Source organism: Ziziphus jujuba, chromosome 10, assembly GCF_031755915.1.
Source record: "Ziziphus jujuba cultivar Dongzao chromosome 10, ASM3175591v1".
In the NCBI taxonomy this organism is placed as follows: domain Eukaryota; kingdom Viridiplantae; phylum Streptophyta; class Magnoliopsida; order Rosales; family Rhamnaceae; genus Ziziphus; species Ziziphus jujuba.
Window position 1 is genome coordinate 22,233,159 of NC_083388.1, and position 26,295 is coordinate 22,259,453.

General features: G+C 35.3%; 5 protein-coding genes across 8 annotated transcripts; 2 read left to right on the forward strand and 3 right to left on the reverse strand.

Moving 5' to 3' along the window:
* Positions 1 to 37: 37 nt before the first annotated feature.
* Positions 38 to 2,999, forward strand: LOC107411984 (uncharacterized). 3 transcript variants are annotated; one of them, XM_016019672.4, is made up of 5 exons: positions 49 to 186; positions 570 to 782; positions 1,106 to 1,321; positions 2,154 to 2,253; positions 2,621 to 2,999. In XM_016019672.4, exons 3-5 carry the CDS (start codon positions 1,142 to 1,144, stop codon positions 2,875 to 2,877), a joined length of 537 nt encoding a protein of 178 aa, XP_015875158.1. In that variant the 5' UTR covers positions 49 to 186; positions 570 to 782; positions 1,106 to 1,141; the 3' UTR covers positions 2,878 to 2,999. The 3 variants fall into 3 exon arrangements, with proteins under 3 accessions (XP_015875157.1, XP_015875158.1, XP_015875160.1); XM_016019674.4 differs by having other exon boundaries at positions 86 to 186; positions 620 to 782; XM_016019671.4 differs by lacking the exon at positions 570 to 782 and having other exon boundaries at positions 38 to 186.
* Positions 3,000 to 4,436: 1,437 nt separating this feature from the next.
* On the forward strand, positions 4,437 to 8,027 carry LOC107411975 (probable serine/threonine-protein kinase PBL7). The gene is made up of 6 exons (XM_016019662.4): positions 4,437 to 5,129; positions 5,375 to 5,625; positions 6,130 to 6,506; positions 6,884 to 7,016; positions 7,117 to 7,206; positions 7,288 to 8,027. The coding sequence occupies exons 1-6, from the start codon at positions 4,802 to 4,804 to the stop codon at positions 7,444 to 7,446; spliced, it is 1,338 nt and encodes a 445-aa protein (XP_015875148.1). The 5' UTR covers positions 4,437 to 4,801; the 3' UTR covers positions 7,447 to 8,027.
* A 264-nt stretch (positions 8,028 to 8,291) lies between these two features.
* On the reverse strand, positions 8,292 to 14,629 carry LOC107412028 (E3 ubiquitin-protein ligase JMJ24). Of its 2 annotated transcripts, none has more exons than XM_048468391.2 (14): positions 14,408 to 14,629; positions 13,382 to 13,936; positions 13,113 to 13,255; positions 12,932 to 13,031; positions 12,656 to 12,788; positions 12,512 to 12,566; positions 11,621 to 12,278; positions 11,110 to 11,439; positions 10,458 to 10,883; positions 10,280 to 10,352; positions 9,514 to 9,599; positions 8,959 to 9,105; positions 8,763 to 8,833; positions 8,292 to 8,582 (listed from the first exon to the last, which is right to left on the reverse strand). In XM_048468391.2, the coding sequence occupies exons 2-14, from the start codon at positions 13,925 to 13,927 to the stop codon at positions 8,483 to 8,485; spliced, it is 2,868 nt and encodes a 955-aa protein (XP_048324348.2). In that variant the 5' UTR covers positions 13,928 to 13,936; positions 14,408 to 14,629; the 3' UTR covers positions 8,292 to 8,482. The 2 variants fall into 2 exon arrangements, with proteins under 2 accessions (XP_048324348.2, XP_048324349.2); XM_048468392.2 differs by having other exon boundaries at positions 8,986 to 9,105; positions 14,408 to 14,627.
* A 446-nt stretch (positions 14,630 to 15,075) lies between these two features.
* On the reverse strand, positions 15,076 to 18,827 carry LOC107411977 (DNA excision repair protein ERCC-1). The gene is made up of 9 exons (XM_016019664.4): positions 18,513 to 18,827; positions 17,861 to 17,972; positions 17,565 to 17,668; positions 16,907 to 17,006; positions 16,695 to 16,771; positions 16,257 to 16,356; positions 16,019 to 16,090; positions 15,861 to 15,929; positions 15,076 to 15,742 (listed from the first exon to the last, which is right to left on the reverse strand). The coding sequence occupies exons 1-9, from the start codon at positions 18,800 to 18,802 to the stop codon at positions 15,248 to 15,250; spliced, it is 1,419 nt and encodes a 472-aa protein (XP_015875150.3). The 5' UTR covers positions 18,803 to 18,827; the 3' UTR covers positions 15,076 to 15,247.
* A 1,248-nt stretch (positions 18,828 to 20,075) lies between these two features.
* On the reverse strand, positions 20,076 to 21,946 carry LOC107411967 (E3 ubiquitin-protein ligase ATL31). The gene has a single exon (XM_016019649.4). It carries the CDS (start codon positions 21,561 to 21,563, stop codon positions 20,355 to 20,357), a length of 1,209 nt encoding a protein of 402 aa, XP_015875135.2. The 5' UTR covers positions 21,564 to 21,946; the 3' UTR covers positions 20,076 to 20,354.
* Positions 21,947 to 26,295: the final 4,349 nt, after the last annotated feature.

The window sequence follows — 26,295 nt, forward strand, 5'->3', positions numbered from 1 at the left end:
TTTGGTTACAAATATATGGGCTCCAACAGCCCGACCCAACAGAATCCAAGTCCCTCATCTGACGGTGACAGATTTTTTTCTTTAACTCTCCGATGATGAAAAAAAAAAAGAAAGCAGAAACCAAGAAAAGAAAGTGAGGGTGCAGAGTCATAGAGGAGTCCTTTCCATGACGAGCTGACGATCAAGGTATAATCTTTTTCTATTTTTTAATGCCAATAATTTGGTTAAATTGAATACCAATTTTTTTAATTTTCAAATATTGATTAATGGGCAAATGTTTAATTTGAAATCTGATAACCCATTAATTAAAGCTTAAAGTTTTCTTCTATTTTCTGGCTCTCTGAAACTGAAAGCTGTCTAATTTGGATAATTTTATTCTGTAAATATGTATTCCCAATGTCTCTCCACCTAAAGGGTCTATGAAAATTAAATTATAGAATCGTTTGTTTAGAACAAGGAGAAAATTTTTTTGTCAATCAAGTTTCAGTTTCCTTTGTTCTCTGAAAATTGTGTTTTATTACCACTTGCCAAGCACAAATTTTGTGGATTTCGATTCTATCTTGATTTAGGGTTTGTGGAACCAACGGAATATACTGATTCTTGGTATGGATCCATGGAGGGACAAGCTCGTAGTGAAGATGGCTTATAGGGTTTTTGCAAGGATTTCGTTTGTGGCTAATTCATAGGATGTTAAACGCAAAGTGAAGATGAGAGATGAGTGGAAGAGCCTCCCACAGATTGTGAATATGAAACAAATATTGATGGAGCAAAGGATTTGAAGAGTGGGTGTTGATGTTCTATTATCCAACATGATGTTCCTTGATGTTTTTTAATTCTTTATTTGAGGTCTATTTCAAATAATAATAATAATAATAAGACTTATATGTTCTTTATTTTTACAAACAAATTTTAAGATTAAAAAAAACCCAATTTCTCAAAGTTTTTTTCACATCAATAACATCATGTCTAATAATAATAATAAGACTTACATTATGCTTTGAATTTGTTAATTATATACAATCTAGTTTTGTTCTCAACTAATGATTCATCAGTTATGTTTTATCCTAATAACAGTTTCCGTTGCTTGTGATTGATAATGGATTAGGTAATAAGTGTTTTTGAAGAAACTCTCCGACTGTAAATGGCAGATACTGAAGATGGCTCAAAGCCTAAGAAGATAGTTTTTGTTACTGTGGGAACAACTTGTTTTGATGCTCTCGTTAGAGCAGTGGACACTCAAGCAGTTAAAGAAGAGTTGTTCAGAAGAGGTTACACCCACCTTCTCATTCAAATGGGCCGTGGATCCTATGTTCCTTGGAAGGTATTTCTTCTTCTTGCATTTGTCAGTTCTTTCAGTTTGTATTATGGTATCATCTTATAATTACTCATTTGAGCAAAGCTCTTGTAGCTTTGGGGGTATACAGGGGTTCTAAATTGCTCCAACTAAGTGGAATAAATATCCAGTTTGTCAAAAGCATGAAAAGCTTTGTTGTTGAAATTTATCTGCAATGGAAGCTCTAAGATAGAAATCAATCTTTGAAGTGATGAAAAAGTTCCCAATGGTAGTTTTCATTCTTTTCTGGTGTTGCTGACTTATATGGTCAAGGTCTAAGGGTCTGTTAGATTCAAAATTAAGTTTCATGAATCAAAGCTTGGCACATCTAAACTTAAAAGGTTATATATCTATGCCATCAAATAGAAGTTATTTATATTCTATCTAGTACCCATGGATGCATGCACATTCTCACATGCTACAACCCCCGTTAAGTCCCTTAAGATAAGAGTATTATCAATTGAAAGAGTATCTTGCAATGCTAAAAATCTGTTAAACAGGTAAGAATTTTCAAGTATTTAGACTCTTGTGTAGCCGCTTAGCTTCTCAGATCAAATTCAGAAAATTGCTGAAACACTTTATTATGGCAAAAGTATAAGAAACAGAATATGCCATCTTATTTTCTGAAAGAAATGGACAGAGAAATAAGATTGCAATTATGAGACGTCAGTTTGATTTTGATGTTGTAGGTATGCTAATATCTAGTTGCCAAACATCTGTCAAAATTTTTGTCCAAGCACCCATATTGTGAAGTTGGTAATTTTGACTACATGCATTTTGACGGATAGTTGTTTAATTCAGTCACAAGTTTCTTTTGTAGTCTGGAGGAGGAGATGAGTCCATAGCTGTAGATCATTTCACTTTTTCATCAAGCATTGCAGACCATCTTAGATCTGCATCTCTTGTCATCAGTCATGCAGGTAAACTCCTGACAGTATCTCCTTTTATTCCAGAGTTTATTGCACTCTGGGTATAGCTTGCTATAACTGTTATGCTTATTTATTATAAATCTCCTGTTGTACATGTGTCATAAATTACCATATGATTAGTTGGTCTTTAATTTGAACAGTCTGGTTCAAATTTCTCTCCATGGCCATTACTCATTTGAGTGATATTTCCTTTTTGTTTTGTTTAAAGGACTGTTATATTATTAGTGTAGCAAAAACGTATTGAACCCTATATGAAATATGTAAAACGGAATCTGCCAGTTTAAAAAGCCACTTTCTTCTCAAAGGCTTGGTTGTTCATCAGTCCTAATGGTACATTTGACTGTAAACTATGCTGCAGGCTCAGGAAGTATATTTGAGACATTGCGGTTAGGTAAACCTTTAATTGTGGTGGTGAATGAAGATTTGATGGACAATCATCAAAGTGAACTCGCAGAAGAACTAGCAGAGAGGAAGCATTTATATTGTGCTCGCCCTCAAACAATTGATCAGACAATTGCAAATATGAATTTGGAGTCTCTCATTCCATACACTGCTGGTGATGCCACACCAGTCGCCAAGATTATTAACAGGTTTCTAGGTTTTCCAGATGATTGATGAACTGTAACATTTTATAGATACACTTTTACTGTGTATAATCAAGTTGGCATGGTTTAACAAGGAATTCCATTTTTTTAGGGCTCGAGTGGATGCCCTGTATAAAATGATAAAACTTTTCACTTTTTTTTTTTTTTTTGGGCACATATCAATTTATAAGAAAATTTCTACTTGCATATCTAGAATATTTTTTAACTGCAAGTAAAGCTTTTAGAGGTTGATTCATTCTGTGAATAATATGGCTAGGCTGCGCATTGGCAATTTTCTTATAAAGTAGTTTTTCTCTTTTGTGTGGTCAACATCTGATAAAAATAAAAAAAGAAAATAACTGATTAATCAGGTAGAAAGTTGACAAAATACAAGTTCAAATGGAAATTGGAAATAGGTTTGGTGAGGATCACAAATGATATGATGGTAGATTAAAAGGTGATGTATAATTGAATTTCTGAAAAGAGAGAGACATGGACATAGATGAGATAGTTAATCATCCAGAGGTTAAAGTTTGGAGTTTGCCCCAAAACGGCAGCTAAGTTTGTACCATAATGTAACATCCACATGACACCTGTGACTTACAGACTAGCATTTTTGGTCTCTCTCTCTCTAGCGAGAGAGAGAGAGAGAGAGAGAGAGGTGGATAAAGGAGACAAGTTAAGCGAGAGAGAGAGAGAGAGAGAGAGAGAGAGAGAGAGAGAGAGAGGTGGATAAAGAAGACAAGTTCCAGCCAATACAGATGGTGATGCTGCACTGTTTAGGGGGTCACATCTAATACCATGTCGCCCTCAGTTATTTATGGAAGAAGAAGAAGAAGAAGAAGAGGGAGGAAAGTCGCAAAAGAGGAAGGGGATGGAAATAAGATAGAGGAAGAAACAGAACAGAAAATGTATTATACACGGTCTTCAAGTACCAGGGGAAAGAGATATCTTATCCTTTGGATCCTCCAACCTAAAGCGAGTGAAATATGTCATTTTTGTTTTTCACGCTCTTAATCATTAGCAAACAACATATAAAGCCAAAAATTGTTACCTTACTGCAGGGGAAAAAAAAATTAAAATGTGCATGCCCTCCCAAAAAATTTGAATCTTCCCCTTTTCATCTCCATCCAAGAAATGTTATCAATTTAGTAGCAAAAGGGATGGGAAATTAATGGGGTTTTGGCAATATATGAAGCTCTCATTATTTAAGGATTAGAAAATGAACCAATGGGTCTGGTAGACTGCTTGAACTTGCCAAATGGCCCAGGTAATTTAAATCCTTTTTCTTGTGTCTTTGTTCTACCTTTAATTTTTGGGTATCGGCAATGATAATATAACAGTGTATTGGTTCATGACTATTCATATGTTTGTGCATGGGCTACCCTCTCTCTCTCTCTCTCTCTCTCTGAGTGGGTCAAAGATAGTATTTTGTTATATATTTGGTCGTGGTAACATAGCTGGATGGCACAGTTTTCAAAGTCTTGTCGTTTAGTGGGAGGATTGTTAATGGTGAAAATGTGATTATCTGCATGTTCTCAAAGTCATGTATAGGGATTCAGATAATTTATAGTTTTGCACGCAATTGATTTTGTTTATAATCAGGAAATAATTGTAGGCCACGGTCATGTGGGATATGTATACAATCGTGAGAGTGAGACTGGTGCCAAAACCTTCCAAAGGTTTTCTGATACAAAAACAAAGACAATTCCTTAGAAAATACAAAGCAAACGACGAATAAGTTGTACATACCACTTGCTCTCTCAATCACGAGAGAGAGAGAGAGAGAGAGAGAGAGAGAGAGAGAGGAGGACTTCCTCGAAGAGAAACTCAACCCCCTCACACACAAAAGTGTACCTCATAATTTCCAAACCAATTTCATTCTTTCTTTTCTGTCTTTCTGTCTCTAAGCTTTCCCATTTCTAATTCTCCTTTGGATTGCTCCGTTTGTGGTCATGGAAGTAAACCAAGCTATTGCACCTGCAGGGTCTTTTGGTCATGAAGCACCAAACAACCATAGCCATAAGTACAATTCCTCATCTTTCCAAACCAACCACCAGCATCAGCACCATGGAATCTTCCCTTCAAAATCCATTCTCATAATCATCATATCCGCAGTCTCATTTGTAATCATCCTCTTTGCCTTGTTTCTCATCATGTTCATGGTTAAACGACTCAAATCCACCAAAAAAAGCCTCACTTTCAAAGAGAGTAGCGGCATCAACAATGCGAGTAGCAGGTTCATGAATCATGCTACTGCTATAAACTTCGTGTCTAGCCCAGGTAAATTGACTACCCAGTTTTCAGATTTTTCTTTCTCATTCATTTTCTCATCCAACATATGGGCAAAGATAAATAAATGGGGTCTTTTTTAATTTCTGTGTATATTTTATCACCAAAAGAACATCCAAGTTCTAGAAACTGCTTAAATTCATCATTGGGTCTTTATTTCTTGCATGTCTTTTCCAATGTTTGTGAGGAATTCTGATGTGGGTGTTTGAAAAAAAATTGAAAAATGGTGGTTGCAGATGTCAAAGGTGGGTGTCTTTATGGAGGAAATTTGAGCAGGACATCAACAAGTAGACAAAGAGAGAGAGGAGTCCAGGTGTTCACATATAAGGAACTTGAAATGGCGACAGAGAGATTTAATGAGGGAAATGTGATAGGCAGTGGTGGGTTTGGGGTAGTGTATAGAGGGGTCCTCAGTGATGGAACTGTGGCTGCAATTAAGATGTTGCATAAAGTTGGGAAGCAAGGAGAGCGTGCTTTCAGGGTCGAGGTGAGTCATGGCTCATGACTTCATTTATTGCTACCTTTTTTGTTTGCATTTGCTCTCTCTCTCTCTCTCCTCCCCCCTCCTCTGTTTTTTCCTTCTTAATTTTTGTCATTATTTTACTTCATAAAGCAATTGTATTATTATGAGAGATAAGTCAAAACAGCTCGAAAACAAATACAAACGAGATGGCATTTGTTAATTAACAATGTTTAAGAGAAAAAAGAGATTAGAAAAAACACTCTCTCTTTCTCCTTCCAAGCTATAACCTCAATTCTAATATGCTATATAAAAAACAAATCTTTTATGGGTTGACTTAACTCTTTCTCTTTAAAAAACAGACACTTTCTGAGACTTAATCTTCTTGACACCTTGGATTCCGGCATAAAAATCGTTTCTTTATGGTTGAATTTTTTTTTTTTAATTATTATTTTTTGTTTTGTCTTTGGCACATGAATCCAACATTTGTAGTGTTAATTTAATATTGTTTTGTCTTTTTTCTCAATGAAGGTGGACTTGCTAAGCAGATTACACTCTCCTTATTTGGTGGAGCTACTTGGGTATTGTGCGGACCAGCATCATAGGCTCTTAATATTTGAATACATGCCCAATGGTACTCTACAACATCACATTCACAATCAACATCAGCCGTTGGATTGGGGGACCCGTTTGAGAATGGCACTTGATTGTGCTAGGGCCCTTGAGTTCCTCCATGAGAATTCTACTCAATCTGTTATCCATCGTGATTTCAAGAGCACCAATGTTCTACTCGATCAAAATTTCCGAGCAAAAGTTTCTGATTTTGGGTTGGCCAAGATGGGTTCGGACAAGATCAATGGTCAGATCTCAACACGTGTACTGGGGACCACAGGATATCTGGCACCAGAGTGAGTGAACTACATTATCTATCATGCAGCTCTGTTTTTCACTAACATAATCTAGAATATCATGAATGCGATGTTATAAAGACATGCACATGGTGTTTGCCATTTTGTTTGTCTTTCTCTAGGAGGCTCATCTTGTTCTTGTTTAATGACTAGTTTGGTAAAGCAAATGTGAGAAACCCAATGCCCCTATCGACCATCTACATTATATCCTAGTTTAATGCCTTTGAATTCAAAGTTATCTCCAGTCACACTTTGAAACAGACATGGGCGACATGGCATTTTCTAAAGAAAGAAACAAAAAAATCTGAAAAGCACTGGATTAGAACCAAGTTCTAAGCTAATTGTATTATCCTAATCTATGTATGTTGGTAATGTAGATATGCTTCAACAGGAAAGCTTACTACAAAGTCTGATGTATATAGCTATGGAGTTGTTCTTTTGGAGCTGTTAACAGGCCGTGTTCCAGTTGATACCAAGCGACCTCCTGGAGAGCATGTTCTTGTCTCATGGGTTAGTGAACAAACTCAATAAGGAGCACCCTTCATAATTAGCACTTTAGAAAGGATATTTATTGTACTTGTTTTCTGAATCTGTTTCAATAATCTCTCAGGCTCTTCCAAGGTTAACTAACAGAGAAAAGGTGGTGAAGATGGTTGATCCAGCTCTGAAGGACAACTACTCAAAGAAAGATCTAATCCAGGTTGTGGAATTATCAAACCTTCAACTAAGTAAACTTATTTTTATTATTTATTATCATTGACTCCATTAAATGGTTTTGCAGATTGCTGCAATTGCAGCCATGTGTGTGCAGCCAGAAGCAGACTACCGGCCTTTAATGACAGATGTAGTGCAGTCATTAATCCCCCTGGTTAAGAACAACTCTAATATTATTGGCTCTTCTAGATTTCAGATTCCATCAATACTAAGTCCCAGATATTAGCTAGGCCAACATATGTGTCAAAACTACTGCAACAAAATACATATTATATCAGTAAACAATCAAACAGTTTGTCAGATATAATTTTAAGCAGCCACAAAGACAAGTTTTGAGTGGTTTAGAAGAATGTTGGTTTATGGATTGGACTTCCAGCTTCTTCTGAAATTCTTACTGGATAGGAACAGGATTGGCTAAGTATATAAAAATCAATTCAGCACAGCTCGATGCATATTTGTAGGCCAGCATGAACAGTATTCTACTTTGGAAGACAACAGGGATACCTGGCCCAGGATCATAAGCGAAGCGGGAACTGCACAAGTTTTCTGTATACAAAATTTCGTACGTTAGCCATTAATAAAGCACCCAACTTTCTTTGCACAGTTCTGGGTGTAAATTTATTTTTTCAAACTTTTTATTTATTGCCATAGGTCCACAGGTGTTAGTTGTTTAAGTTTGCTATCTGTCCAGATCAAATTTAATTTTGTCATTTAAAATTTTGTCATGCCAAAATGATCATGAAAATACCCAAATACGTCAAATACACATTTTTTACAATCAAAAAAAATAAAAACCAATTTCCTCGATTTGCTAGTGATCTGTTTTTTATTAAGGCTAAATTCTACTCCAAAATTCCTTAAGATTCAAATTTGTGCCTTACCTTACTGTTGTTACATATAGAATTTAGGTATTTACAAGGTTAATACCTCAATTCCAAAATTCCCTGAGATTCAAATTTGTGGGTGTGTATCCTAATTGCCTTTACAAGGTTTGTCATGGATAAAATAGATCGGGAAAACATGGTTCCTGCATGTAACATAATATCAAAACCAACTTAATAGAGAAGAAGCTTAAGAAAGGCAATCTTGTATATATTGTAGCTTAGTTTGCTATAATGTGAATTTTTCTCATGCGTTAGGAATCCACAAGCTCAAAAAGGTAGAAGAAAATATAAGATCAAACAAGTAAATTTACACTTGGAATACAAGTTAAGGCTTCAAAGCCATTGCTTCTATGTATTAGAATGTACAAAAGAGAAATTTTACGGACAAGTTAATTGTCTTCGCTTGGTTATTTTCTCCAAGTTGTCAGAAACTGCTGCAGTCAAATTAGGATCTTCAAATCCAAGCTCCGCACCAAGTCTGTAGAAGAATCACAAAGGCAATAGTTAAATTAACAACAAAACCACCAGCAAAACAAAAGGAAGGCCTGAAGGGGGCAAATAAATTAAAGGACCATAAGGATATAAAAGGCAAGAATAATGCATTAGAGTTCCATACTCAAACAAAAAATGCATTGAATATAAGGACCCAGTCGCTTACTTTGGATCAAGTACCAATTTCTGAACTTCTTTAATGGCTGAACTTGCGGCATAAAGTGATATTTTTCCTACCTGCATGCAAAATCCAGTACGTAACCAGAAACTTCACCAAAATAAACAAGTCTAGAATATGACAGTAGATAGATAAGCAACAGCAACATAATAATGATGATGCTGATGAAAGAGGCACTAAATACTTCTACAGAAAATTTCCTTTCTCTGACCTCCAACACTTGAAGTTTTGCTTCATGGTCATTTGGTAGACAGCGGATTTCTTCAGCCATCTTCATGGCCTTCCCCAGGCTTTCAGGAGATAAGAAATCAAACCCCAACTGTACCGTTGACTGAGAAAAAAAAAAAAAAAAGTGAAATAAAAATGTATAGAATGTCTTATCGAACAGCACTAGTCTTAGAATAGCCTAATCACCATCCATATATTGACAATAAGGAATATCTACATTAACAACTTCCACAAATAACTATTTTTAACAGCTTCCATAAATACCCAAAGGGTGTGGTTCTTATTTTCTTTTGGTCTGTATTATAATTCAAGATGGGTCTACAGAGCGCCGAAACATGAAGTCTTGTGAAGGAGTTCCTCTAGAGAAACTCTACATAGACAAGAATTTTTATGAAATCCTTTCATTTTACATAATTCCAAATGATGACCCCGTATTAGCAGTCAAAAGTAGATTTGCTTCTCTAGACTTGAGAATACAGGAATCTAAACATCTCCAATAACATGAGCTCACCTGAAGATTTCTCACTTGGAAAGGGCATCCAGCAGGGACAAACACAGCTTGTCCCAGATGCTGTTCAAAGGACCATGGCTCTACTCCTGAAAAGATGCAGAATTTTTTTAGATATTTTCAAACAAGAATTCAGGATAATTATTACCTATGATTCAACATCAACAAATCACTCAAAACAATTTTTTAAAAGCAAAAAGACTACTAATCTAAATAGTAATAGAAATGAATTTATTAACAAAACTGGACACATAATAAGAACATTATGCCATGCATACTCTAATCTGCAAAACTAGGGTGTCTATTTACACATATCAAACAGCTGTCACAGATCTCATAAACCAGTCAGAATTCAATTTCCCACAAAACCAGTGTTTTGCAAAATTTAAAACATATCTGTCTATCAAAGCTTTCCAATCTTAGAGCATGGATTATTAAGCACATGGTACAATGTGAACAGAAGTCCTAGTTAGAAGCTCAGATTTTTCAGCACAAAATTATGACAAGACACAAGGATGCTGTATGGTCAACTCCATCTTACTTGATGAAATCTTCAGATCAGCAGAATAATTCAACCACAAATGATAAAATAAAATTTAATAATAGCCAACTATGAACGTAGTCTTGAAAAATACAGTATATCTTGCATGTAATTTTTTTTTTTTTTTTTTTTTGGTGAAACAGTACGTCTCACATGTAGTACTCTGATTGGAATGTCGAAAATATCATCACCTTAAAATAATTAAGAAAATAACTTCCTCATTCTTACCAAATTCTTCCTTCAATTTTCTTTTGTGATGGGTATCCAGGAATAGAGTTTCATCATAAAGAGGCCGTGTAAGCTGAGTTCGAAAATGTTGGATGAGCAGCAAGCATGAAATAGCCAACAATATTAATTCAGAAAGGGAAAAAGATATAACTAGAATTCTTTTAAGGAAAAAACTTACAAAATCATTTGCATAACTGTTAGATTCCCCAAATTCTTTCCAGTGTGTCCTCAGAAACTCAATCAATTTAGGAATATCCTGATGGCGAAAAACATCCCAAAGAACTCCTGGAACAGTCTTTTCAGACATATCTTCACCATCTCTATTTGACCATTCAGAATTGACAGTATCCCCATCAACATTAGAAGTATTCTGCGTATCTTGATCCACCATTCTCTCATCTTTATCTTCATCAGACCTCGCTTCATATTCATTCTCCATTTTGTGCTCACTAAGGGAGTTCACATGTGATTTACCATGATCTATTTCTGGATCTGAAGGTGACTCTTTCACCTCCAATTCCTGGAAGGATTTTCGTATCTTCTTAATTTTTGTCCTCTGCCAACCTTTTCGCTTCACCTCACATGTATGCATCAGAAGGTACACCTGACAAAAGCTCAATGGATTTACATGATTTATCAATTTGTTAATGTTGCATTTACATCAAAAGGCATCAAGAATGTAATAAAAAAACATAAAACCATTGCTGGGCTAAGCAATGTCTTACTAACAAAATATTCAGGGTTTTTGGAATGTCCAATTAATAACAAAAGCAATTTTTGCAGTCATGAAAATCTATAACTATGGATCAGAAAAAGGAAGAACAACTAACCATGTCGCGCATATTGAAACGGAGATTGGTCACAGAGTTGCCTTGACCGAGATCCTCATAGATTCCATAAGAAATAAAAATCTTTGGCCCTACGTCATTCTGCAAAGAGTAATGTGGCAATTTGGCAGCAACATTCAGAAGACCCCACTTGGAATGGATATACTCAAGTAAAGGTAATTTACTGATAAATTCAGGTCTTTGGTACAGTAAGAATTCCTCTGATGAACTGGGGGAAGGCCAATCCTTCAATTTCAACATTTCAGGCCAACCATTTTCACGGATTCGTCCCTCAGAGTATCCTTTGATGAATTGACCCAGTTCAATATCAACCTGTAAACATGTCAGCCAAAAAAGGTCTATTTTAGCGTTACTATGCACCATGTCTGTCAATTAATTACATATTCAAAGCATTTTTGTTTTTTTTTAAACAATCAACAAGATATGAAAAAGAACATATTACACACACACACACACACACACAGAGACATAAGTAATAGCTCTTGGAGCCCACCTCAGACCAGTTTAAGCAATCTATGGCTTTTATTGCTCTGTTTTCATCTTTTGATCTCTCATCTGCTGTATCTCGAATTCCTCTCCATATAACCATCGGCTCCCAGAAGGAGATGGATGAACTATCAAAGACATGCTTTATAATGATGGGTTTACCTCTGGCCCAATGCTTTCTAAATTCATCAATCCCATCAGATTTAATATCTTGTATTGCAGGGCAATACAAGCAATTATCGTCACTGTCCTCCCTATTAGCATATTGGCAGTGCTTGGGATCATCAAACCCAGTTTTATCTGGACCACCAGCATGATCAACCCTACAGCCACTAACCATTTCCTCCACATTTTTCACCAGTTTTGCAACCCAATTCATCTTAAAAATGCGGCTTAAACTCAATGACGAATAACCACAGCCACCATACTCCTTTGGGGGGCATGGAATACTACCATCGCTGTTCGCTTTCCAATCAGGACACTTGGCTGACAGATTTAGTTTGACCCTAGGCACTATCGATTCTGTTTCTTGAATTTTCTCACCTAACTGACTATCTAGGCCTTCTACATCCTCCCGAAGATCCCGAGAGCAATTAAGGCACAGATCGTATGAGCAATTTGAACAGTGTCGATGATAATCAATGATGGGAATCCGACAGAAGTTGCTGCATGACAACACGTCAGAATGAACTAGTCCTCTAAAGCATGCATAAAGTGACACCACATCTCCAATTTATAAACTCGTAAAATTGGTCCAATAAACGAACAAGGCTAACTAAAAACATCAAGTTTTTTTAAATTCCAAGATGGTGAAAACTTGAGGCCTATCATACATTAAAAAAATAATAATAATAAAATAGACAAACAAGGCTGATAGTTCATAAGTTTCTTAGGTTACCAGCACATCTGCTCATCTGCACTCAATTTTGTCCTGGGAAGGTCTATTTTGGTTCCTGAAAAACATAGATGAAAAGGTCAAACAAATGTATAAATGATATATAAAAATAAAGTGAACCAAAAATGGGAGTAAGAAGAATCTTACCGCGGAGCTTTTTTTCCAATTCAACTTCTGTGCATTGCTCATGATGGATTTGCTTGATAATGGGAAGCACTGAAGATAGCAGACAGTAGAGATATTGCAATTTCTTTAGAACAGGAATCTCTCTTATCCTTACCTACAACAAAGAAATATCAAAATAACCCAGTGACTGATTATAGGGTGACACCAATAAAAATTGATTCATACATACAAAAAGTTGTTAATTGAAACTTAACAGTGTAATGAATAGAAGGTCCAATCAATACATAAAGGAATTACCTTTATTAAATTATCTCCACGTAAGCACACTTTACAATTACATGTACCACGACATGCAGGACATATCCTTTGAATATCTTCCAACGAGATGTTTGAGTACCTAATGGGTGAAGCATCTATACTTAGTATGGGCAGGTCAAACTTTTAAAATATGGAACTTGGCCAAGAGAATTAAACTTACCATGTAGAGATACAACTTTCACAGTATCCTCTTCTATCACATCTAAGGCACCAAACAACTCTGTTTCTGTCATTCCTTCTACACTGATGGCAAGTCTGACCACCAGTCTCTTCGGAGGAATCATTACTTCCATCAGAGTATTCCTGGATAGAAACTTGTTCACCTCAGTATCACAGATATACAAGTCCAAAAGGACTAAAGGAACATCGTGATTATTAATAATGAGCTCCACCAATCTCCTAAACTAACGAAATTGGAGTTTAACATACCGAAACCGTCATTGCATTAACATCAAAGCTCCTTTGTGATCTGTTCCTTGATGAATCCATGGCAGTAATAGGAGGTGTCTTATAAGACCGCCAGTTCTCCTCATAATCTTCATACTCTTGTTCAGAATCATCATCATTTGGTCTCGGAGGATGACGTAAAGAAAGACTCCTAAGAGGTGGCGACTCAGGAGAATATCGGAAATGACTTTTCGATGCCTTTTCCGAGTACTTTTTGACAGAGACTGGAGGAGTGTACGACTCAACTTTGGTGTTCACAACTGGTATATCGAAATCGTCACTCTTACTCTCCAAGTAAATATCACTTTCCCCTACCGATTTCCTCTTTGCTTTCTTTAAATTCGCCCGCATTGCGGAATTAGCAGCCCTTTTCTTGGCCTGAATATAATGCTTCTCGCATACAGTTTTATCAGGCATGGACATGGCAGTGCATCTCCACTGTTTCCCATCCGACCTCTTGCACCGCAGATCATCCGGAATCCCAACATTGTCTTCACCATTCCCAGAAGCTGGTCGTGCATTATCCATCACCTAAAACTAAATAAAAACCCAAAAAAAGAAAAACTTCAACACTATCTATAAGTCACTGATTCTTTTGCCAACCAAAGCAGCCAGCAAAATTAATCCTTTTTAACGTGGGAACAATACAAAAACAATGTAACATAATCTTCTTTTTGATTAATTTTCTTCAAACGAATTCAAGCATCACAATTTGGAAAAAGGAAACTTTTTAAATTCATCAAATTGGAATTGAAGCCACTAAAAACTAATTTCTTCCAGAATATATATATATATATATATATATATATATATATATATATATATATATATATATTTATAGATATTATATAAATATATAATGCAAGAATATATAGGCGTACAGATAGAGTATCAGAAACTAGGGTTTCACAGAGATTAGAAAAGCGCGAAATTTGCAACCAAAAAAAAAAAAAAAAAAAAAACCGATGAAGTAAACTTAAGAGGAAGACAAGCTTTTAGAGTTCAGACCTGGCCAAATAATACGATAGCTCTGATAATCTTCTTCAGGGAATATAAGAGCCGGCGAGCGAGAGCGCGGTGTGTTCCTCTTTTCTTTCCCTTTTTCTCTTTTTCGTTTATTTTCTTTTTATTTCCTTCTCTGGCTTTTCCTCAAGACCGACTGTTGTTAAGCAGGAACACACAGTCAGTTACCTCCGTGGCTCTGTCAAACTGCTCTTTTTTTCCAAATTTCTTTTCTTTTTCTTTTTTTCAAAAAAAAAAAATTTATTAGGCTGATTTAGTGGATTATTAAAATCCATAAGAATTTTTTTTCTCTTTTAATTCCAAATCCATAAGAATTATTAATAAGTATTCAATAATTAATATAAATTGTCAGAATATAATTAGAAACAGCGTTTGAAAGCATAAAAATTTATACTATAATAATAATATTGTGACCAACAAAAAAAAAAAAAAAAAAAAGGCAACTATTTCAACTTTTTAATTAAATTTTCATAATATTTTAATTAATTCATATTAATTTCCAAACTGACTTCTGTTATTCCGACATTAATATTTATCACCCATTTGACTTTTCCATACATATATATATATATATATATAAATATATATGTTGCTGGGCAGCTTTTTTTTTTTATCATGTACTAAAATCTTATTAAGCAGCTTGCAAGAGGTGGTAAATAACTGAATTTGCAGGAATTTCTATTATACATATATATATATTAGGTTACCTGCTGAATCACAGATACATCTTTTTCATTCGCAAAACCATAAATAACACCAAACAAAGGGAAAAAAAGCAAAATTATTTTATCTTTTTGGCCAATGCCTCTGCCACAAGAGTATTTTTTAATCATGGCTATCAATTGAAGAAGTTAGAGAAGAACGAGCCGACGACCTAGTAACCCTTCCAGAGCTCTTCAAGTTCGATTCTTGAACTTTGACAGATGTATCTCGCTGCTCCTTGTAGGATTCAGAAGCTTTGGATTTCTGGGCACAATCAGTGTTCTTGAATATTGAAGAGGATTTTCCAACTTCATCTTCAATGGCATTACTTGTTTCTCCTTTCCTCTTCCCTCCTGGTGATTTTCTGTTCTTTTTACCAACTTTATCAGCATATTTCGCAAAAGCAGCAGACAAGGCTGATTTGACCGTCAATTCGGGTTCTTTCTTCTTGTGTTTGGTTTCATCTTCGGTGTCCTTTTTTTCTTCTTCTTCATCTCCTTTATCTTCATTTACCGAACAAGGTTCAGCATTGTTCTGTGCAGAGGCTTCTGGAACAGTAGGACCACTGGAAACTACTCGCTTGAATGGTTCATGAAAAGTATCATACAAGCGTTTTACCTGATTACAAGGCAGGTTCATAGTGAAAAATAATAATACAGCCAACTAGAGAAATTTCAAGTTAAAAGATTTTCACAGAACAATGGTGTTGCATATTATAAGCTTATAGAATGAATACCTTGCGCTCTCCTATACCAGGACAACGAGCTAGATCTTCCATTGATGCATCCATGATATGCGAAAGAGACTGAAATAACAGGGTCATCAGCTCTAAATGAAAACTTGCTAGAATATAAAATAAAATTCAATTAGAAGGTTTTGGTGCAACAGGCCTACCGCAAATGTGGTACCCAGTGTGACTACATCAGTCTTGTTCACATGTCGAACTGTTGTGAGAGCATGAGATAACTACAATCAATGGTAAGCCAATTTATGTTCAATAACTCCATAAAAGAAAATTTTCACTAAATGCATCTAAACTATTTCAAACACTAAGAAAAATATTTATTTAGAACCCTACATTGGCATTTATGACATACATAAATCAATTACTAGACCTTAAAAGAGTAAATACCCGTGATAGATAGTCTGTATCCATTTGGCCTTGAATAATGTCTGCAGGTTTGTTTTCATAAACTTTTATTGTCTCCAAATAGCGACCACATTCCTCCAAGCTAAGGAAAAAAAACAATAGCAGATGAGGAGGTCATCAGGGAAACGAGGTAAATTTAACTGGTAAATTTAACTACTCAGAACACAACTCTTAATGGTAATAATACTCTATCAAAGCAACAAAATCTTATCATAGAAAGAGTTGGTCAAAAAAGCTTCAATAAAGAAGCAGTTAGTTAAAACTAATATTTTATCAATGCCACAGAAACAGTTTTCAAATGCACAAAAAGAGTGAAAATGGTTCTAGATCCTGACTATTCATGAGAGATATAATTGTTAAGCCATAAATCATAAAAGCTCACTGTAAGAGATAATGGAGTTCGTCCTGTAAGAGCAATACCTCCAACCACATAATAGGGTACAGTCATGAAGCAGCGCAGTTTTAGTAACTTCAAGTATTGGCTTAACTACATCCTCCTATAACCAATGAAAAATAGAAACCAATATTAATATTACATTTCAGGAGGTAAAGAAAAATGCTATATCTATATATTCACATGAATCTTCTGAAACTAAAGGTTTAAAGGATGACTTGTTAGCACAATGGCTTACCACATCAACATGGCAAAGAACAACACGAAGCTTGAAGTTTTTCTGCAATTCTCTTATACGAAAATATAAATAGTCTGGATGCAGCAGATGATACCGAAGACTGCAACAAATGGTAAAACAATTTTAACATGCATCATATTTAACAAATAATAATTTTAAACATATTCCAACACTAATATGGTAGGTATCATCAATTCCAGAGTTAAATACCTAATTCTACACTTCTATAAGCACGAAAGATTAAGGCAAAAAAGATATCCTCTGCTGTTATTGTCAGTTATTCCAAGGTACGTAATAAATTCTTGCAGTAGGAAAACAAACATTAAAATATAGCTGGATGTCAATACACTCTACTCTTTAAGTGCAGGAACAACATTTCAAAAGGGAAATTCACATTCATAAAATATCAGCTTTAACCAGATTTTCCTCACATTGATTAAAAATGATTGGCACGTGAAATGCACTACATACATATATTCGTCGAGAAACATGCCTGATATTATATTCAACTATGATGTTATGGAGTCAAGATTTCCATTCATATAAGACTGGACTCATAAGCATGAACTAAGCATCGGTCTGGACACATGGCACACTACAAGCATTTTGTCACAAAACAAGCAGTATGATGGTATGTTAGAGGCGCAAATGTTCTAACCTTAGATAAAGTGCACATGAGCTTTGTCCAAGTAAGAAATCACAAACAACATCGGCAAAAGCCCATCTCACATTCCTGATATGTTTGAGCAACGGGTTTCCTTTCTGCATGAATGAATAGGAAGCTTAACTTCAGTCCAGGATAACAGAACCAACAAAAACACGAAAATGAAAGCCCACATTGCACATAATTATACCGATCATAAAGTTGGAGGTGTAAGATTAGAAAACTTCAGAACCAACTATCAAGAATAACAAGAAATTTTGTGTTAATGAAGTTGAAGCCAATGGATTCACCTGTCTATGGCTAACAAGAATTGAATTTCGATTCTGAGTGGTTGAGGATGAAGCAATAGCACTTGTTGACGCAGATGATGAAGATGATGGCACATCGGATTGACTAATTTGCCTAAAGCATACAACAAGCACATTAAAGCATCATGTTTTTCTTTAAGACCAGCAAGAGAGATAGAAAAACCTTATTGCTACTAATAAGTTCAATTAGCTTCCATTAGCGAAGTTCTTTGTTTGATTTTGAGTATTGTTTTATCGGAACCTCACTTTAACTTGTTTTCCCACATTTCTCAGAGCAAACATCAATGACATTGTTATTGGCCAACGTGGTAGGGTACACACAAAAAAAAAAAAAAAAAAAAAAACACAACTTTAATGAGTCAATTTTATGAACGGTTTAAATGGTTTTTGATTCTGCGTTTCTTTTTCTTTTTTTCACTTAAGTTTGTAAAAGAAGTCTATCTATAATTTTCCCAACCTACCAAAACCCAAGTGCAGAATCGCATAAACTTTCCCAAGAGCCATTTTCTACCGAAACAAGCAAAAAGCTCACAACTTTCCCAGAAAGCAAGCACTGGTTAACATACAAATAAAAATAGCACAAACACCCACGTGAGGGTTTGAATTGAAATAGACGACTAAAAAACAAGGGTACCTTGCAGCAGTGGTCTCAGAAACGTGTGGGGTCTGAGAAGGGATAGTGGTGGAGGTAGGAGGGGGTGAGTAAAATTCAGAGGATTTGACAAAAGCAAATGCTTGGGAAAACGTCTGGGACGGTGCAAAAAGAGAGGGTGGTGTAGATTTAGATTGAGAGCTTTCAATTACTTCTTGGTAGGACGGTATCGTAATGACAACCTTCTTCTTCTTTGCCTCTGACTCTGCGTTTCGCTCTCTGTCTTCGTCCTCCTCCATCTCTTTGATTTCGGTTTGTTCAAGCCGCACCATCACTCTCTGCAGAATGCTCTCGTTAAGATCCACAATCCAAGCCCATTATTGTAAAATGGGCCATTGCCCAATATTATGGCCCATCGATGACTTTTCTCAGATGGTGCGTGGAAAAAAAGTCAAAGTTGAACAGGCATTTCCAAATTTTGAAGGAATATTTAAAAATTGAAAAAAAATTAAATTTCCAAATCATTTTTTTTTTTTTTACATATTAAAATGAGTTTAATTTAGTTTAAAAAAAAAATAAAATTCATGAATATAATAAGAAGATTCCTGAGAACTATCTAAGGTCAAGACAAGCAAACGAAAGAAAGGGACTCTGAAGTGAAGAAATTATGGAAATGTACCCTTTATTCTTCACCAACAGTCAAATAAAGAAGCTGTGAGTGGGGGACCAACCTAACCACATAGGCTTTGCGTGGAAGCTAAAAATGTGCCCCAAAAAACAAAACCAAAGTGAACGATAGCTCGGCGTAAATTCTATTGAATATAATTGGAGATTAATACTTGACAGCCATAAAAGTTTGTAAATTCGGAGCTTTAAAGTTGAAAGAAATCATGGAATTCAATAATGGGGTTTTTGATGCACCACTTAAAAAGTCCTATTTGATTGCTTGTTATTTCTGAATTTTAAACCAACTTAATCCTGCTTCATTATCTTCATCACCATATTCCAGACGATATATTCTCAGCAGTGGAGTAAATTATTCTGTCGAATACTCCAGAACCAAAATGGTAATTGTCAAACAAAATTTTCAACGTCCATAATTATTAATATCTGTCTTATACAAGTATTAGCGGTCAAAAGAGACCACCAAACTAAATTGTAAATTAATGACAAAACCATTATTTAAAGAATTGCTAGTTGTTTCTTGGCATTTTCTCCTTAAGACGACTAATTCTCCGCTTCAGCTACCACTGCTTTGTTATTGTAATAATAATAATATTATTATTATTATTATTTTGCGAACTGCTATATTTTTTTCAAAGCCACCGCTATATTTTTTTTCAAAGCCACCAACGACCAATCTATATGTAATTCAATTTTAAAACCAAGACTAGTCACCAACTTCTTTTTTGTATTTTTCTAATTTATAACTAATAACTTGGTCACCAACTTCTTTTTTGTATTTTTCTAATTTATAACTAATAACTTGGTCACCTACCTATTTATATTTTTTCTAATACCCATTAATTTTTATTCTATTTATAGCAAAATCATAATTTATTTTGCAATATACAGAGCATTTAGCAAGAAACGAAAAGAAGAATATATAAGAAAGCAAAACCCATTTTTACTTTTTACTTCTTTTTTGCAGGGTTGTTGTGATATTACACTAGTCTTCATAAAATTATAAATAAATACAAAAAAAAAAATTAAGCATATAAATTTCGAAAAAGAAAAAAAAAATCTATTGACAATTTACATATCGAACCCAAGACTAATCAAACCCGGTTGATGGGAAAATTGACAATAATAAAAAATAAAATAAAAAATAAAAAAAGTACCCAAAAAAAAAAAAAAAAAGGAAAATACAAAAGTTACAAGCCGTTAAACGGGAGGCCGAACAGAATCGCTCCGAAGCACTCCTGATAAAACCGGTTGAGCCGATGACGTCCCTTCGCCATGATCCTCACTCGCCGCAACCTTCGGCGACTTAAGCGACGACATCCTCATGAAAAACGGTGGCGTCATGGAGAAAACCCACCGGTCCGACTTCGACACCGACGAATCCAACCGTTTCGAACTCCTACTCCCTCTATTACTTCCTCCATCGCCTCCGTTTCGGTAACCGAGCCTCGAACTCCCTTCCCTCGGCAACACCACCAAGCTCGTCGCCCTATGAAGCTTCCGGTTCAGTATCTGCTTCCTAACCTCAACCGGCAACTTCAAAGTGAAGCGGTCCAAATTCTCACCCGGTTGAACCAACGAGTGTCCAGTCGAATGCGACCGCGGGAAGAAGAACCTGCGTGTCCTGCTCGATCTAGATCCACGTGTACGATTCCGATTCAGCTTGGCTCTTAAATCCAGAACCTCCGGGTCGGTTTCCGATACCAACTGCTGCTCATCTCTCTCGCGTTGTTCAACCCCTGGTTCTAACGTTACGTCGTCGTTTTGAGCTTCGACATCTGCCGACAACCCGATCGGAGATCCATCGGGCTGGACCACTTCGTCGGGTTGAGGAGAGAGCTGAGCACGGCAAACTGGACACGTGGTGTGGTTTTCCAACCAGGCGTCGACGCACTCCGGGTGGAACACGTGGTCGCACTTGGGGATTAACCGGAGGGTATCTTCCTCCTCGAACTCGTTCAAGCACACGGCGCATTCTAGCGCGCCTTTCCCTATCTTATGCGCTTTCACCGACGAGTAAGCAAACGTCGGGAACGAATCGATCACGGTACGTTCCAATCCGCGAGATCGCCGTGACCGGCCGGCTCCGCCTATGACTCTCACGCTGTTTCCGGTGCTCTGTCCGTCGTTGCAATGACGTATGTAGATGGAAACAAATCCCATGAAAAACAGCGCGGCTATAAGAACCACTATGATAATAGCCATGGACGGCGTGAACTGATTGTACTGATACGGGTCATTCCGATTGTCGTTGGGATTCGACTGAGCTCCGGCGAAGGGTATGTCCGGCAACAGAAGGAGGAGAGATAAGAGAGTGAGGATCTCATGCTTGACAGCGGCGTTCGTTAACCTCAGCTGTCTGAGCTCCGGAAGGCGACGGCGATCGGATTTCTGATCACCGGAGCTCATAAGTGCGAGTTTGAAGGAGGAATGAACAACTGGTTTTTAGTAGACGAAGAATAAGAAGAAGGAAGGGTAACGTGCGCCTACAAGAAGCACTGCTCAGGCATAGGCAAAGAATTTGTGGAAGGGTCGGGTAGCAAAGACGGCCTCTTATAAATGAGAGCAACGAGGAAGGGGGTGTATTAAGAAACACCGAGGGGGTGTAGTGAGAAGAAAAGGTAGATTGGGATAGGAGCATGGAACCCGCTCTCACCTTCTATGTCCTTTCGTCGTATAGCGTCAGCATTGGGTCATTGATGGCGTGCCACGTGGACTAACCATCCCTTTGCCTTACGAAGCTTCCCAAGAATTAGGAAATTGTAATGCGGTGCGGTCAGAATAGAAGCATCCACTTGACATTTGCCAAACCCATTGTCGTTTGGTCTTTTGGGCAATTTCAAATATTTCTTTCTTTTTTTTTCCTTTTTTTTTTTTTTTTTCAGACTAGATATTTAGGTGTCTTCTTCGTCTTCGAAAATATTTGAGTTTAAATTGGAATATGTGTAATTAGTGTAAGCATTGTCTAAATGAAAATTAATGTTTTCAAATCAAAATTAGAAAAGGACAATCCATGTTTTACCCTTAGTAGTGACACAGATTGGTTGACGGTCATTCCCAAACACCCTCCCAAAATTGTTATTATCATGTTTTAGAAATATTTCCAAAGTCCAAAATGTAGTTTTGAATTTTTATTTTAATAAAGATGCCGTTTTTATTGTAATGGATGGTCAACCCATAAATATATAAGCAGACGGTCTTAATTTGGACGGGTGTGAATAGGGTAAGCTTCTAGAAGAATTTTGGTAGTTTGGAGAATGCAAACGTGGAAAGCTGCGATTGGTGGACCAACCAGTCACGTGGCTTGAACTCATAGAAGTCAGAGTATAGTTATGGTGTGGGCCCCTTTGGACTTGACTTCTGTGTCCTGAAAACGCAACGTTTGTGATATGGTCCGGAAATGGAACAAAAACTTGTGAACATCTCAACGTGTGTGGAATTTTTTCTTGAATTTTTAAAAATATTTGATTGGATGAGAAAAATCTGAAATCGAATAATATAATATAAAGATTGAAAACAGAATAAAAAAAAAAAAAATTGCAGGAAGCAAAAGGATTCTTGGTGTTCTTGTCTTGAGCTTCAAGAAATTGTCCTAAATCCTAATAATTAATGATAAAAGTTCCACTGTACGGCCACTTTAATATTAATTTATACCACAAAACATTTTTTTTTTTTTAATGTAGGAAAAATACCAAAAATAAAATAATAATAATAATTTGTATGGAAAAGGAGAGGAAAGAGAGAGAAGAGTGTGAAATAGCTGGCACATTGAAAGTAGGGTGATACACTTTCTGGAAGAAGTGAAGAAGTTGGTTCACAAACTAATATAAAAATCAATTGGACAAGTGGATGAGAGGCTGTGTACAAGGATGGGAATTGAGGCATTGGGGGAGCATATAATATGTATATAAATCATAATAATATGCAAGAATATTTTAAGAGCCGTAAAGGACCAATATTACTGGTGGTTCTGGTCCAGTCCATATTGGGGATTAAAGATGCCAAAGAAAAAAAAAAATTATTTTATATTGATGAAACCACCCCACCTATATCATTGATAATATACATATCATAAAGTGTTTTTTTTATTTTTTTTATTATTATTATTATTTTTTTTTGCAATGAAGGTGATTGGTCATTCATCACATAAATGATACATTTCATGAAATAAGATAAGTAATTATGTGTATGTAAATTTACCTGTTCTGTCATTTCCTTAATTTAACATGAACAGTTTCAGATAAAATCTAGGTATAAATGGTACTAAAATTAATGAGGATTTAAAAAAAAAAAATTAAAATGAACATTTGGCCATAGGGAATGGATCTCATTCTTACATAGTATTAGTGACTCTTTACAGATAATTTATAACTAAACAATCTACTTCTCGTCTGATCTGCATACTCCTTATACCTATTAATTTATTTTTTTCAAATCAAAGATGTAAAAATTGTTTTTGTCATCTCAGACCACTCCATTTCATTCAAAGTCAAATTTTTTGAATAATACTTTATGACTTTACTAACATTTGAAATGGTCTTACAAAAATAAATTATCTACTGGTTTTGAGCTTCTAAGTTCTAATACATTGATGTGATATTATAATTAATAACTCCAATAACTCACTTCTAGTATCTATATACATGTTTACCATTCAAGAGTTTTTTTTTTTTTTTTTTAAACAATTGCCCTCTACAGTATCTTTTATTTATTTATTTATTTATTTTGGGATAATGATTGAAACATCAATGATTGTTTTTCCACAATGTCAAATTTGAAAAAAGCACCCAAAAGACTTTGAAACGTTCTTGGAAAGCATAATTAACTGGCCATCTTTGCTTGTTCACCAAATTATTTGTGGGGGCTATGGGGCTTGTTGAAATTGAATAAACTATGTATTCATTCAATCAGCAAGCTTATCAATAAATTTGACCTTTTTATTTTTTATTTATATCTATATTTTTTTATTTTTTTATTTAGTTATATTTCAATAAGAAACTTGACATTTGAACAATAACGACTATTATTATATAACATTCTAAGTTCTAACAAAAGTAAGAAGCAAAACACCTGAAAATAACACCAAGTACTTGACCCTAGACTATTCTAATTCTTCCTTCGATATATGAATATATCTTGTAGAATTTTTCCCCTTCATAACTTAATAATACAGAAGACGATATATATAAATAAAAATCATTCTTAAAAAAATGACTTTATAAAATTGAAAAAGTATGTCTTAGAAATTTGGAAAGGGAAAAAGATTCACAAATATAGGATAAGATCATATCTTACGAAATTATTAGTGTTTAGACATGAGTGGTGGTCTACTTTGGGAACATACATATCAAATTTTGATAAATATGATTGTCATTAAGTCAATGAAACCGAGTCATCTAATGAGATTGCTGCTCATCACTGGTTTTAGAATAACCCGGCCGGTGCTTCTAAAATTATTATCCTAAATAGAAATAGATGCATATTTGGTTCTCTTTGTATGTTCCCCTTGTTAGTTCTGCTCTTCATATGAGTATATAGATATTATTTTTAATTTTTTTTTAGAAAAAGTCCATGCTAAATGGTATTACCGTGTGTTTCATAGGAAACAGTAATAAATACATAATTACCTTAATACACAAAAGGAAACCAGCAATAATTGGGCTATATAGGCATATACTCATCAACATTATCCATTTGAATTCTATGGATATACTGCCTAAATTATGCTTACAGTGAGTAAAAATGTACTATAAATTCGGAACCTAGCTAAGAAAGCTGGAGACTTGATTGCACAAGATAGGCCATAACCTAAAGATCTTCCTTTGTTTTTTTTTTTTTTTTTTTCCCCCGGATAAAATATTATTTATAAATATCATATACAAAAATTATATGCAAGTCAATTGGTATTTTAACTATGGGCCGGCATCAGAGCTGTTCTTTGTTTATGGGGTAGGAGGCCCATTTATACGATCCAAGGCTTTGGCTGACTTTCCATCATTGTCTACAAAATGCTTTGCTCAGAAAGCCCAATATTTTTTCCCAATAACATCATCACGTTTATATTTCAATAAGCGTGCGTGTAAAGGAATTGGTAGGTAGAAGAAGAAAGCAGAAAGATGGGAAGGGAATATAACTTCTCTAGTTTTGTATCAGAGCATCATAATGATAGTAAATTTTAAGATTTTAGAACTGTAAAACCATAGACTCGCTATCTTTTTTTGCCATACAAAAGAGTGACCCTTTTTCTTTATTTCACTTTTAATATATAGAATTGTAATTTCAAATCTAAAGATTCTTATACATTAGATTAGATTTGCTAACTAGAACATGTGATGGGTGAAGTTGGAACCAGTGTTTTTCTAGCAAACAAGAGACAAAGCACAATTCTCACTCCTAATTCATTCCCTCCATACTAAAAGGAGGATTAGAATAGCCTGGGGATTGGTGGTTGGGAGGACCAAGTGAAAAAGTGTTTGGAATACCCTATTGCCCTACGTTAGGTTTTACAAAGTGCCATTATTACCAAGGAGAATAATTTCCTTAGCCTTTATGATGACAGAAGGCATTTCTTCTTGGTGGGTTTTGTAGGTTTGTTCCAGAATTTGATTTACTTCTTCCATTAATCCCAGCTAATAACTACATCTATCTGCCAGCAATATAAAAAATAAATAAATAAATAAATATTGACAGGACAGCAATTTGTTTTAGATATAGTTCAAAATTAAGAAGGGGTAAAGAAAACCCAATTGGTTTTGGCACACCAAATATCAAAATTTGTCAAATCTAATTGATTGGGCTGAACTAAAAGCTTTTTTTTTTTTTTAATCTCTAAATTATTTCAAATGTATTAGCTTTTTGAATCCACACATCTCTATGCGGTATATGGGTGTCAATATAAGAACACCAGGATTATCACCATTATCAATGAGAGGAGAGGACTTGTTGATATGCAAAACGTTGAGGCTGTTTTTTATCCTTTTGTGTTTTTAAATTAAAAAGGTTGTCATTATGTGAGGCAAAGCAGAGAGAAGGAAGCTCTATACAAGGTGCATGGTGGACAGCTTTCTCTCCATGATCAAAAATGACTTTCACTTTAAATAAAATTATGACTCGTCGATAGAATAAGAAAACAAAATCTTTT